This window comes from Motacilla alba, chromosome 4, assembly GCF_015832195.1.
Source record: "Motacilla alba alba isolate MOTALB_02 chromosome 4, Motacilla_alba_V1.0_pri, whole genome shotgun sequence".
NCBI lineage: Eukaryota > Metazoa > Chordata > Aves > Passeriformes > Motacillidae > Motacilla > Motacilla alba.
Window position 1 is genome coordinate 16,853,590 of NC_052019.1, and position 14,190 is coordinate 16,867,779.

Here is a 14,190-nt window from a genome sequence, read left to right on the forward strand (position 1 = left end):
CATACATTTAAGGGAATCTCTATGTTGTTATTTAAACTGGATATAATGTACTCGAACACAGACATAAAACCTTTATAAAAGTGCACTTGATCTCTGCAGGGCTTTAAGATCCTATAACAAGATTCTAGCAAGTCCATGCAAGACAGCAACACAGGCAGAGAAACAGCTGTATCTTCCTCATTTAAAATCACTTGAAAGGAAGACTGTGTTTCTTGAAATGGTTACATAAACAGGACTACTTCAGACGTTTTCATAGGAGAAAATTTTGCTTAACCATAATTTTTGTTACGAAACCATAATTAGTGAACAAAGTTGTCCTTTTCACAGGTGTATGTACATATACTGTATGCAAATGCCAGCCTACAGGAAGATTTGAGAATACAATATTCTTTCAACAGTTGAGAAACAGACCCCTTCAGACAGTAAACTAATAAAACACCAGGATGTAATGATTGTCATTACCTTATCAACCATACTGCAAGTGCTGCTTTTTTTAGTCTAACTCATATGGTAAGAATAACAGCTCTCTTAGAAATAAGGTAAAAATAATCAATATTCCACTATTCCACATGTAAAAAGCACATGTAAAATAAAGTCATCTTGCTTTTAATTTTTACTGTTTTATAAAGAAACAATAGTGCTAATAGAGGGGGGGATCTGTCTAAGAAAAACAAAGCATCAAACAATAAAATTTGCACAATTGCTCTTAGTGAATGTTAAGTTGTTTAGTTTGAATCTGAGGATTGTAGCTCTTCCTCAAGCACAGTTTAAAATGTTAACAGTAAATTAAACATTCAACAGGTTTTTAAATACTATAAAAGAGGTATCTTGATCTTATAACAATTCTAGTAGAGATGATGCTAACGTGAATACATGACAAAACAATTCTGATTACAAGACAGTTTGAAGGCAATATGATCACCTGTAATCATACTAAAATCTGCTTTACCCTCCACTACTTTAAATGAGCAGATTTAGAACAGGACAAAGAGATTCAGACTTTAACCCCTAAGTTTATACTGGCAGTTCTCTGGACACCAGTTTATTTCTCCTACAAAATTAAACCACCACAACCAACATCCACAACAGACAGCCACTGATGTGCACGTCGCTCTCGAGGTGATTCGGGTAGTGCCTCACATCAGTTCACAGGTGCTCCTGCCTCGCTGCAAGAGAATAACCAGAACAGAAAAATGACGAGCCGCTGAAAAGCACTCCCTTACCTTCTAAACCCGCTTCAATCAGCCCAAACTGTTCCAACACTTTTACAAAAAGCACAATCACGATCAACACCGCTATCATTTCGAGCCCTTCCAAGTTCATGGTGAGTTAGGTCATGGTCTGACCACCGCCACCGAGGAAAGTGTTCTTCTGCCCGGCTTTCTTTGCAAAGCCATTAAACTAGGCGCGGAAGGCTCCTGCGAGGGAAGGGGGCGAGTGGGAGGGGAGCGGCAGGGAGCACATCCCGGCTGCCCCAGCGGAGCCAGGGGAGGCGGGCGGCTCAGCTCCGGCCTGCCGGCGCTGCCCGGCTCGGCACGGCCCGGCTCGGCACGGCCATGCGGGCAGCGGGGCCGGCCGGCGGACACACCCCGGCAGCGCCCGGCAAAGGGCCCCGCGAGAGGCCGGCGCTGCCCGGCTCGGCCCGGCGGGAGAGCCGCTCCGGGCTGGCGGCGCTGCCGGCGGCGGGCGCGGAGCCGTTGCTGCGGTAACGCGGGGAGCGGGGCGAGCCGGGCACGGACACGGACACGGGAACTGGCACAGCCCCGAGCACGGACACAGCCCCGGACACTGGCACAGCCCCGGGCACGGACACAACCCCGGGCACTGACACGGGCACGGACACAGCCCCGGACACGGACACGGGCACGGACACAGCCCCGGACACGGGCACAGCCCTGGGCAAGGGCACAGCCCCAGGCACTGACACGGGCACAGCCCCGGGCACGGGCACAGCCCCGGGCAAGGGCACAGCCCCAGGCACTGACACGGGCAGGGGCACAGCCCCGGGCACTGACACGGGCAGGGGCACAGCCCCGGGCACTGACACGGGCACGGACACAGCTCGGCGCTGGAGCGGGCTCGGGGTGGCACCGCTGCCTCTGGAAGGGGCGGGACAGGCAGCGAGGGCACGAGTCCCATCCCCGCTCCCAGCTGTGGCCAGCTCCGGCCGGAGGATGTGTCTGTGGGGCACTTGCCAAATTCTGTCAGTTCCTCCGGGTAAAACAGCTGCCTCGGCAGGATGACATTCCACCTGTTGCATGAGGCAAGTAATACACAAACATTGTATATGTAACAGCAAGCTAGGAATCCTTTTTTTTTTTTTTTGTTGTTCTTGTTGTTTGGTTTGTTGGGGGAGTTGTAATTATAGCAAAAAAAAAAAACAACAAAACAAGCTGTCTCTTTAAGGCTTATTCTTTAAGCTGATTCTTTAAGGCTTATTCTGTGGGCTGATTCGGAAAACAAAAATTGAAAAGAAAACTAAAGAATCATAGTCTGAACCACAGAATGGTTTGGTTTGGAAGGGACCTTAAAGATCATCTAGTTCCAGTCTCCTCACCACAAGCAAGGGAGCACCTACTACCAGACCAGATTGTTCAAAGCCTCACCCAGCATGGCTGTGAACATTTCCAGGGATGGGGCAAGAAAAAGGAGAAGCAAGCTAATTTTTTATTGTTTCTCACTTCAGTAATATTTTCTAAACAAAGTCCTTTCCATGGAAAACATTCCCAGTGAAATACAGGAATGCTGACCACAGGACTGAAATGGTATCTTGTACCGCTAACAGCCACTGGCCTATCTGCAACAGTCTGCAGTTCTGGCATTGTCACATGCAGTGTATTCATGGTTAAGGATCTACTCTTTAAATCCCTTAAAAATTTAACATCTAAGAAGAAATTTACAATAGAAAAACAGCACCTCTATTGCAGCAAAAACTGAGCAGAGGAACAATTGCAACTAATTTAATCCTGTCTGGTAAAGCACTGTCCCCCTCATGGTTGAAATCAATTACTGCCGAGAGCTCAGTTTTCTTTCTTTCCTTAGATAAGATTAAAAAAAATTCATTGTGTTATGTGAGAACTGGCAGAAACTTCTAGGTCCCCCAGGTATACTTGCATTATAATGGGTGTTGTCATTACTGAAAACAGTGGAATGAACTGAGAGTAATGGCACTAACAGATAGACTGTAGGTACCATTTTTTTGTACAGTGGATAGATAAAACCTTACAGCGTAATGTTCACATGTAACTATTCTATGATTTTACTCAGGATTGGGCTCCCTGAAGCTGGTTAAACTCTTTCTGTCATAAAATCTATGTTTCACCACTCCATCCTAAATATTTCAGCTCTGCAGTCAGCTTTTCCTTAGGAATCTTTGCTTTTACTTGCTCCAAACTTTCTCCTTATGCTCTTTTTTTTTTTTTTTCTCTCATTCAATATTCGTTCCAAACAAGGCTAAATGTCTTCTCCCTCTAAGCCATCTTATCAATCACTGTGAGGAAAGTAGGTCCAGCTTTCCTTCAATGTGGAACTAAAATAGACTATCAGCATCAGGAACACAACATCTGCAATCTTGTATGCCTTCACCCAAAAGGTGGATACAACTTGGGTTTGGGTACGTGCAGCTTCATCACCTGAAAGGACACACTCCTTTTAATTAATAGGTTTTGGTAATATTGGTCTGCTGAAAATTTAAAAATGAAAACACTTTTTAAAGGACTTTTTTAAAGGTACTTTGTGACAGTTCCACTTACTCAGGGCTGAAAGCGAAGAAGTGGAAAGCAGAGCTTGTGGTGGCGGTGCTGCAAAGCTGGCAGCTGCCATTGCCCTGCAGACTGGAACCCCATGGCTGGCAGTGACCAGACAAACACACGTGTCAGGGATCTGCCTCCTCAGGTATCAGCAAACTGCAGAGTGTTTCTCAGAGGTGTAGGTGTACTGAACCTATGGCCAATTATGACTCTTCTTCCAAGAAACAGAGGAGAAATGAGGAATTAGTATGATGGCTACAGTTTTACAGGTAGATGCCGAAGCACAGTAAGAATGATAATCTCCAGGGAAGGCAAGGTTTTTGCAAGAAAGCTGTGACTAAACTTCTGTTTCTCAAGTGCTCTGAACCAGCCATGATGATGCTTTTTTCCTCTCCTTTTTGATATGACTGTAGGTAATCTAATGAGGAGTTTAATTCACCTTCGCTCATTAAGTCATTGCTTTTGAGAAAAACAAAATGTTTTTATAGGACCTTACAGTAGTTCTCCTGTAGGAACACAAAACAGCATAGAGCTATCTCTCATCTTCACCTTCTTACCTGCTTAAAAATGGACCTGACTCAATGATAGGTAGGGTTACAAACTTCTTGACATTATTTCTCTCTCCAAGTACCTTGCCAAAATCAGTGATGTGGCGTATTGTTTTATTTTTTGCTCTCCATAGAGACAAAAAAAAAAAGTGATCTCATTTTACCTATACAGTTCTATCTAAACATGACAGGAAGAATGAAGCTAACAATTGTAAGTATTGACACCCCTTTTTTTTTTTTCTTCTCTTGCCTAACTACAAAAACTGTAATGTATTGTAGAATTAGGCTTTAAAAAAGTGTATTACTAGGAATGCAGGAAATAGAAATGGGAGGAGAGATACTAAGTCATAAATTACATGCTGTATAGGTTTTTATACACAAGAGCATGAAGGCTTGTTTTTCTTATGTGTAACTACAAATTAAAGGTTTCAGTCTTAAAGTATTATAAATGCTGTCTCCTTTTCATCAAAGCATTTTGCAGCATTATATTTTACTGTGAGAGTAAATATATTAAATTGAAGTCATTGGTTATTTTTTTCAGCTAGGAGCATATCTAAATGGTCACTTCTCATCTTGTGATGGAGCTATAAACCACAACACAATGACTCCATTTACTTTACCATGACTAAGATCCTTGATACCATTAATCTTAACTGCTATTGCTTAATACTATATATCATGAAATGTTAATGTTAAAAAAAAGACCCAATCCATTTAAACTGAAAATGATGAGTTGGTCTACAGATGGAGTCCCTGTAATGGTTACATTTCTTCCCAACACTTCATTTTCTTACACTCTAGTGTTCATTTGGATGCTGGTAAACCACTCCCAGATTTTCACCATGGCTTCCAGGAGGACAATCACTAATCTCTGATATTCCTTACCACCTCTCAAAATAGTTTATGGGAGTCTGGCCTGCAGAAATCAAAGTCCATTGGATTTTGTTTAAAACATAAAAGATTAGTGATCAGAGCTAAACTTGATGGCCTTGGATAAAGCAGTGGGGGCTGCACATGTGCAATACCAGATTTGGGAAAGGCTATAATTAGTGGGGGAAAGTTAATGATAGAGTTAATTGGCAGAGCTGGGTGGAGAAGTCAATGCACTGCAAGAGAAAAATAAAAAGGATTACCAGTGTGTCTCCCATGCCACATATAAAGTCTGAGAACAAAACCTGAGATAGAGGACACAATTTCTTGGTTTTGATCAGGAAAAACTTAAATAATACTTCCTTTTAATGGTAAAAATCATGATGTAAAGCCAGAGCAATCTAATGATTCCTTTATAAGCAATGTCCCTCCAACTTATTATGAAGATTGATAATATTTTTGCTTATTTTTAATAAGAACAGCTTTGAATAAATATTCCAACATCCAATAGAATCATTAAAATATGTATTCCATGTACATACATTTAAAAGAAGATCATAGTTTTTTAATCCTAAAAGGGGAAAATGCACTCTTTCTTTCCAAAGAAGAAAATGGACTGGAAAATCTCAATGTATCATAAATTCAAATACTTTATTATCTTAGCAGCTAGCTGTTATTACACTGTAGTCTCCCTTTTTCTCACTCTTTTAAATTTACTACTAGCAATATAAATTAAGAGAATGAACTAAGACATTATTTTTTAAAATTAAAAATATAAAACCTAGTAAATCTTCCAGCTCATCAAATCACTGAAAAAAACCAGAAATAAGGTACAAACTTGTCTCTTTTAATTTAACACTTTTTCTTAGTAATTATTTAATGAATCTGAAAAACAGTGAGAAAATGCTATGATGTATTCAGCCACTCTAAATGTTAACTCTGATAAGGGCCAACACTGCAACTTTCCCTATAGGCATTAAGCCAGCATGACTTCAATAGTTTTCCCAGATTATACACAGGTAAAAAAAGATCACAGCATTCTGACATCACAGTGCCTTATTTCTACCTTTTCACAGCTTTTATCTGAGTTTACATCCTGAACTGTGTCCAATGTTTTCCAGCTGTCACAATGCAAGGAGCTGCCACAGTTGTATTGACGATGTTTATGTCATGTCAGAAGATTGCTTCCCCGTCCCACACAGGCAGCCGTAGTTACTGAGCTGCCCCTAAAGCAGCTCAGACCCTAAAGCAGGCTCAGACCCCTAAAGCAGGTCAGACCCATGGCAGCAGGCAGCAATAATTCCATGGGCTGGCATGGAGGTTGTATCTCATGAAAATTGTCTCCCTTGGTGGGAGCAGGGCGGGGCATGATGTAGTCATGGAGCAGAAGTTCTGTCTCCTCACACTGGGTGCATAGTTAGATGGCAATACAAAAATCCTGTGCTTTTACAGAACTGATTGAAATAGAAAAAGTTATGCACAGCAATTACTCACAAGCAGGCTTTTCAAAGACTGGCAGAAAACATCTTTACATGCTGACTGAGATGTAGTTCCAGTGAAAAAGTATACCAGAAGATCTAGATAATATCATAACATCACTCCAGTTTTGGGTTGCTATAAATGTCAGAAGCAGCACAAAATCTGTCAATACATCACTTATTCTTTAGAATTTTTAGAATATTATGTGGGTATTCTGGAGCCCTTAATATGGAATTATGTTTCAAGTTTATCCTTTTCCATGCACTGAAAATATGGCTCCCTGAATCTGGTAGTGTATATTTCTGGAAACTATAACACTCACTGTGACCATGAACAATGTCATTGGAAGACAGAAATTTTCTCATCACATACCATTCTGGTAACTCCATCTTTGCTACAGGGGTTTAAACCTCATTAAAAATAAAAAAAAAAAACTTCAGAAATTTTCAATGCCCTAAAAATGTCACACAACTGTATTTTAAAGCTGTCTGTGGAAAATGAGGATGAAAAATACTTGGCTATTGCAATTCCAACAGTTCAACTGTTTCTTGTGATTTGTTTGTGCTACTTCTTTATTAACAAGAAATTTTTTCAAGTGTTTGCACTTGAGGGAACATACTGATCATTTTCCAAACTACAGAAAAATTCCTAGACTTTCAAAGTCACACAGAATGACAGGAGAGTTACCAATTGACATTTGTAACACTCTGATGCATCTTCAACAAAGAACTAATGTGGGCAGCTTAATTCTGATTTTTGAGATAGTCACAGCACGTCAAGCGATGGTGCTTTATGAAACTGTGCCACTCACAGCTGTGGGATGCCTGCACAGGTGGTAGCAGGCCTCCAGCAGCTTATTTCACCATGGTCCATCAGGCCTGGTGGTACACACAACCCACACGTGCGGTGCACTTCAGAGATTGTGTAATTCTGCCAAGGTGTAAGCGTGTGAGTTAACACTCATGACAGAAGTGCTTTCATTGAAACATTCCTAGACATGTCAGTCCTGCAGTCTTGTAACCTGGGTAGCACCTCTTACTCAATTCTCCCTTCCTACTTAAAAGTCTAGTGTATATTTAATGCCTTCAGAGCAACAGCTCTCAGATTCAGAGTTTCTTCCCTGCCCAGCAACTAAAACTTTAATGCAGGCTTCATGGGTTTGCTCCTCAGCTATTGTGACCTTCTCTTTCTGTCTTTGTCCAGTGCTGTCTTGCTCCTCTTTATCCACTTAGGATACTGCCACAAAATTAGTCTTTCTTGCTTACTACTCCAACAATTTCAGTCTTCCCTTTGCATTTCTAGTGGATCCATTTCACATGCAAAATATCTGCTGTCACCTTCAAGGCCAGTCTTAACATACTACTGCCATACCTAGTCACTGTTGACTTTTAGAGAATATTGAACTTTTAATCCACCCAAGTAATCATTTTAACCTTACTTGTTCATAAATTAGACCTTATTCATAAGAAATGTTTCTGCCTTTAATACAGTCCCTTAATATTCTGAAACATTTTTATAACTGCATGTGGATGCTGACATTTTTGAAGCCACAGCTATGGAAAGGGGGTGAGAAATTAATGAGAAAATGTAGTAAAATTTTCATCCAGATAGCAAAGGGAGAACACACATCTTAAATAATTAGAAATATCATTAATAATTAGAAATAAATTCTGTGGTTTGCTATCTCTTTTGCTACAGTTTATTGGAAAACTGTCAGGCTTTCTGCAGACTTTAGCAGTGAACATTACATAAGTTGACTTTATCACAAATATGATTAGGAAATTTATCTGTAGCCTTAAAATAAAGAGACAGAAGAGTTCCTCCAGTTCAGCTGATGCAGCATGTGGATGTTCTCCAGACTTTTCCTCCTAATCCCTTGCTGGTTCATTAGCAGCTCACTGCAGACAAGAGACTTACGCCAATCAACAGTAAAAGTCCCAGGAAAGCCTAGCTCATATGTCCATGGAAAACAACTTGAGAGTTTGGAGAAAGCATTTTTCATAGTTCTGCTTTTAAAAACCCAGAGAACCACAAAACAAGACAGAACCAACAAGCCAGGGAAATCTGAAGCCGATGTGTATAGAACCCTTCAGGCTGACTTAAACCCTAGAGTGCTGTTAGTCCGAAGAGCAAGCTCCTACTTTGCCCAGAAGTTTTTATTAAGACAAATGACAGAACAAAAGAGTGACGAGTTCTTTTTGTTTGTTTGTTTTTCAGACAGGTTATACTAAGCCAACCATCATATATTAAATAAATAAGGCAAGCTGACAGACACTCAGTTTCCAGTTCTGCCCTATTACCTACTTGGAGCACTATGAAGGACACCAACAAGCTTCTTCCTAACAATTTGGCAGTCTTTAAATTTATCTCCTGCAGATCTCTACCATGTATAAAGCTGATACAGAGATATCCACGTGTCTAAGCAAAGCCTGTTTTAGGTTCAGTCACAATTTTGCTGGGAGTGTTGGTTTGGGAGGGAGGTGATGCTAAGCCATCTTATTACAGAGACTCACGAGGGGTGCATTAGGGTGCCTGAAGCACCATGGGGGATTGCAACATTTTTCTCATGGCCAATAAAATACTTAACTATATCAACCATATATTAATAGGATTCTTTACCTCATTGATAGTTCATGACTATTAATGATTGTTTTAAACCATCTGATGAGGACACATGGATGGACTTTTTGTGTGAAGAGCTACACAGAAACACACACTTGGGTGAGCTGTCTCAGCACACAGTCCAAACTACATCAGTGGCATGTGTGGTCTTTACAGCACACATTTGAAGAACATTAGTGCAGCAATCCAGAAAGACATAAAGCACTGACATTTTTAAATTAAAAGAACAGAAGATTTCTGTGCATTGAGCATTGAGACTTAAATGTTGCTAAATTCAGCAGAAATAGTCTTAAATTAACAGGCAGGGAATTCTTCTTGTTATTTAATTTTTTTCTCCCTTGCCTGTCTTTATGCAGTATAAATGCCTGTATCACCACTTTGTTCCTCCTTATTGCACTATTTTGTTTCCAGGGAATATTTTTCTTTATAAAGTGGTCATTTGCATATAAAAATGTGTATTATTACAGATTCATAATTCCATTGGTTCTTTAGTCCTCATTTCTTTACTCCTCTGTGCTATTTGAAAGGTACTTTTATTTAAATTCATATTTGCTGCACTGGAAAGATTAGGTCTTGATTTAAGCCTTCTCCACTTCAGTCTGTAAGGTGAATGTGTTTATGTGAGAGCCAGTAACCTTCCAAAATGGTCTGAAAATTTCTGGAGCAAAGACAAACCCAGTGGAGACACAAAGAACAAACAAGACACTGAAATTTATTTACGTATTAATTTTTGTATGCATCAAGAGACGGTTGCTGTTTAATTTTAATCTCTTACAAGAATTTCTCTAAAAGGTCCTTTGTTTATAAGCAATATATAATGAAGAGAGCTTTGAATGTTCCAGGGAGTTCAGCAATGTAAAATAACATGAAATACGACATGTAACCCATCTCATTTGTCAAAACAAACAAAAACCAAGTGGGACACATGCAAAGCTTCACTACAGTTAGGTATTTATTTCTTTTGCTTTCTCTGAATACCTCATTGATTATTTGATAGATGGCCAATCCCCACTGAGTAAAAGAGCCCACATTTTCTCCTCGTCTTTTGAAAACATAAAAGGCCTTACTCAAGTAGCAAGGTTGAGCACCTTAAGGACAGGCATCAGAGGATGCATCAGGTGCATGATGGCCCAGTAAAAATCTTTCATGCAGCTGTACATCAGTTTACATGACAGAGAAAGGATTCATTTCCACAGGCTTTCAGGTGATTAAAATATTCTGCAGAGTAAAACAAACAAACAAAATTGATTGCTTCCCTTCATATTGAAGATTTAAAAATGTAATTGACGCAAGTAGACTGTGTCTGTGTTCTCTGTCTGGAAAAGTACTAATGCTAAAATTGTGCTAGATGGGTTAAAACCAAAATAATTTAAAGACTTCTAGACAAATCTTTTGAGATCACCTTCAAAACCAGTAAAGTCTGAAACTAAATGGCAATGAAGGAAGAGCAGTATGGAAGGAAAGAAGGAAAAGAGATTCTGAAACACTTTCTTTTCCTCAAGCTTGGAACCAGATAAAATTGAAATGGCATCCTAAGATTGCAACATGGAAATTAATTGTAGAATGTAAATTAGACTTATCCATGAATATCAGAAGTTCTCCCGTCAGAGGACAGGAGAATTGTGCAATGAAATACATGCATACAATGTGGTAGTGGCTGGAGGTATACGTCTTATATTCCCTTTGCATTATCTGTATGCTCCTCCTTTGTCACTTCAGGTTGGGTTTCTTCCCTCTGAGAAATATCCCTCTGATCTGTTTGCAGTGTTTTGCATCAGAAAAGAAAACCTGAGCTCTGTATTCAAAGCAAACAGCAGGGTCTGGCAAAGGAAACCCTTGAGAGCAGAGGTACTTGTCAGTAGAAGACTTTTCCACAGAAATGCAATGCAGCAACACTGATGGCTGGAGGCAGTCCACAACTTCTTTTCAGTCTTGCTACATATGAGGAAGGCAGACCATAGAAAGATGGCAAGATGAGTTTGTTTCTGTTTCCCAGCATCCACCTGCTCCACAATGTAGGCTAGACTTCCTCAGGGAAAGTAGGGACCCCACAGTATCCAAATGTGTATATTCCACCTCCCGGGAATAGAATCAGGCTCTGGATTTTTCCCATGGTTCTATCTCTAGAAATGTTACAAATCTAAAGCCATGACTTTTTGGTGCGTGTTTTGAAATCTACCTGACGTGGCCTGTGTACTTACTGTATTTAATTGCTGGAGGAGTTTCAGGTCTCTAGTTTCAGAGCAGTATTTTCATCTCATTGCTTGCAGAACTATTCATTTAAGTATAATTTCTCTTGATGTCCTCTGGCTTTCTGTATCCTTGCCTATTTTGTCCTGCCATTTCCAGTCACTAACATCGTGCGTAATTCCATAGCTTCCTCTTTTGAACAAAGTTCTCACTGCTGTCCTTTGTCCCCAGCACTAGCAAATTGAAACATGAACATCAAATTACAAAGAGAAAGTTTGCTTCTTCCAGTTTCTATTCTGCACTGTTACTACACTAGAGACTACCTTGCAGTTGAGCCACAGATCACCGTGTTTTGACAATCCAGTTGTGTGTCAAATGAGTTATCTCAAACCAGTTCTTTATCCATGTCACCATGTATCCATTTAAACTACCTCTTCCCATCTCATATCTCATTACAAAAGTGAAATATCCGTGTAATCTTTTCTATACTGTCAAACCAGAAATACTGGTACAGTAAAACAAAGCATCCTCTTTGAATTTATCAAAATACAGAAACATACATTTACTTCTCAGTGAATAACATTGGTATGAAATGCATGTGGTGTTCTACCCAGTCAGTATTGGGATTCTGTTCTACTGTCTATGCTCCACTATATTTCCATGTATCATCCTCAACACATGACCTGTGAAAGCCCAACAAAAATCTTTGCTGTGCCTTTCAGCCATGACCTATTTTAAGAGTTCTGTCATTTCTACATAGGGACGTACAATATGGTGGTTTTGACTACAGGAAAAACTGAACTTCCAGCATGGGGTTTTTTCACAGATCCACATATCCTTCTAGATTGTATCCTTCCTAGGTGGTCTTCCAACATGCTAGTTAAGACTAGAAAGCACAGGATAAAACACTTCTAACAAGAAAGCCCAGGAGGTAGCTTTTTTGCTTAATAATAGATTTAACCCACCTGCCAACCCCTGTAAACATAATGGAGTAATTTGTCTGATAAATGGAGGTAAAATACCAAAAAAGTATTTGATGAACTCTTCACAAAGGACCCAGAATTACTTTTAAAACTATGTTATATTCCCTATAACTTCTAAGCCATGAATCATAGGTACAAAAGTCTGTGGAGTCTTGGAGTATGATCTAAATATTTATGTGTCTATACTAACAATATTAAGTTTGTGATGTCAGAGTAATGCTGATCCTTCTCCTCAATGAGATGTTAATTAACGTACTTAATAGTTGCTTAATATTAGTGGCTTTCAAAAGTCATCACTAGGCATTTCACAGCTTGTAATTTGAAAAAAAACCAATAAATTAACAGTAAAGGAACAAAACTTTTGTTTAAGACCCAATAATTAATGAAGTATGAAAACTTTTGAGATAGGCCTACAAACTGATGTTCTGCAGACTGGGAAGGTGTAGTGGGTAACCCAAAATGTCATTGCATTCCATAGCTGTGTGTGCTTAAAATTGCTATAGCCTCTCTAGGACACTGGCAAAGGTAAAGGAAGTGGGGTGGTACCACAGGCTAAGCTTTGAAGGCTGCTTGGGCAGGCAGCTCGTGCCCCTCTCCCACAAGCTTTTTACCTCACTGGGCTCTTGGTCTTTGCTTTGGCAGAGCTCTCTGGCCACATGGTTTGGCTCTGGGTTTCTTGCTGTAGGCCAAGGCACTGCTTTTCCTTTTTGGGTTCTTTTTTCATTGGTTTCGTCCCACTTTGAGAGACTGCAGTTCTGGGGTTTGAGCTGCTTGCACCCCCACTCCAACTTGCCATCAGCCCCCACTCCAGGGGAGAATAATTCCCCAGCCCAGCCACCTTGCCTTGCCTGCTCCTGTTGTCTCCAAGTTGCCACAAGGACAGCGAATCCCTTCTGAGGGTTTCTAGTCCTTGGCCTGGAGAATACCAGTCGGAGCTCCAGCTGGGAAGAGGGCAGAGCTGAATGAAAGAGTGACACCTTCTCTCCCTTTGTCCTTGGACCCGCACCCTTGGCTGAGGAGCACGATCCTGGCAGGGGATGTGCCTGGTGGGTTTGGGTCTCTGCTCTGGGGAGTCCGCCAGACTCAGCAGTTTTGTATCTGGTGGTTATCTCTTGACTCTTGCTGTTCTTTATAATGGTAAACTGTTATTTTTTTCACTGACATCTACTTGTTTTTTTTTTTTTCCTTTTTGGTGGAAAGGAATTGGTTGAACCTATAAAGAGAGGCAACTCAGTCCAGAGCTGTCCTTTAAATTGTCTTAAACTAAGACAGAAGATTATCAGACTGTCCTTGGCTTGATGTTTTTTATATATATGGGGAGAATTTTCAATGATCCAGAATAAATTCTTAGACATTTTGAAAAACTGCGAGATTTGCAGAGTTGTTCCTCATTCTGATGACTTACATTGGTGAAACTTGTTCTGTGCAGGAAGCTTTGAATCTGTCCTATTCCCAAATGACTACTTCATATTGTTACAAAGTAGTGGAAGTGTTAAGCTAAAGATTTAATGTAATAGTTATCTGAAACTAGAGCTGTATTTTAGCAATCACTATCAGAGGTTCTGCCGAGAGTTACATTCATACAGAACTTACACTTCAAGGTCCACAATCAGGATCACTGCAGCTGAATGAACCCATCGAAAACATGGCCTATCCTAGACAACAATAACACCACTCCCCCATATTTACCTGCCATATAGAAGACTTAAAATATAGCAAAAAATGTTACGTGGGAAGCATCAACTAAAA

General features: G+C 40.3%; 1 protein-coding gene across 6 annotated transcripts in view; it reads right to left on the reverse strand.

Annotated features, from left to right (window-relative positions):
- The window catches only part of KCNIP4 (potassium voltage-gated channel interacting protein 4), a 390,761-nt gene that overhangs the window by 176,002 nt on the left and 200,569 nt on the right, over positions 1 to 14,190 (reverse strand). Inside the window, exon 1 of one of the 6 annotated variants that reach the window (XM_038134759.1) lies at positions 1,224 to 1,650. The exons of the other annotated variants lie outside the window; for them this stretch is intronic. Coding sequence (XP_037990687.1) covers positions 1,224 to 1,323 — 100 coding nt within the window. The 5' untranslated portion in view covers positions 1,324 to 1,650. Of the gene's footprint in view, positions 1 to 1,223; positions 1,651 to 14,190 lie in introns of those variants that run through there. 6 annotated transcript variants of the gene reach the window in all.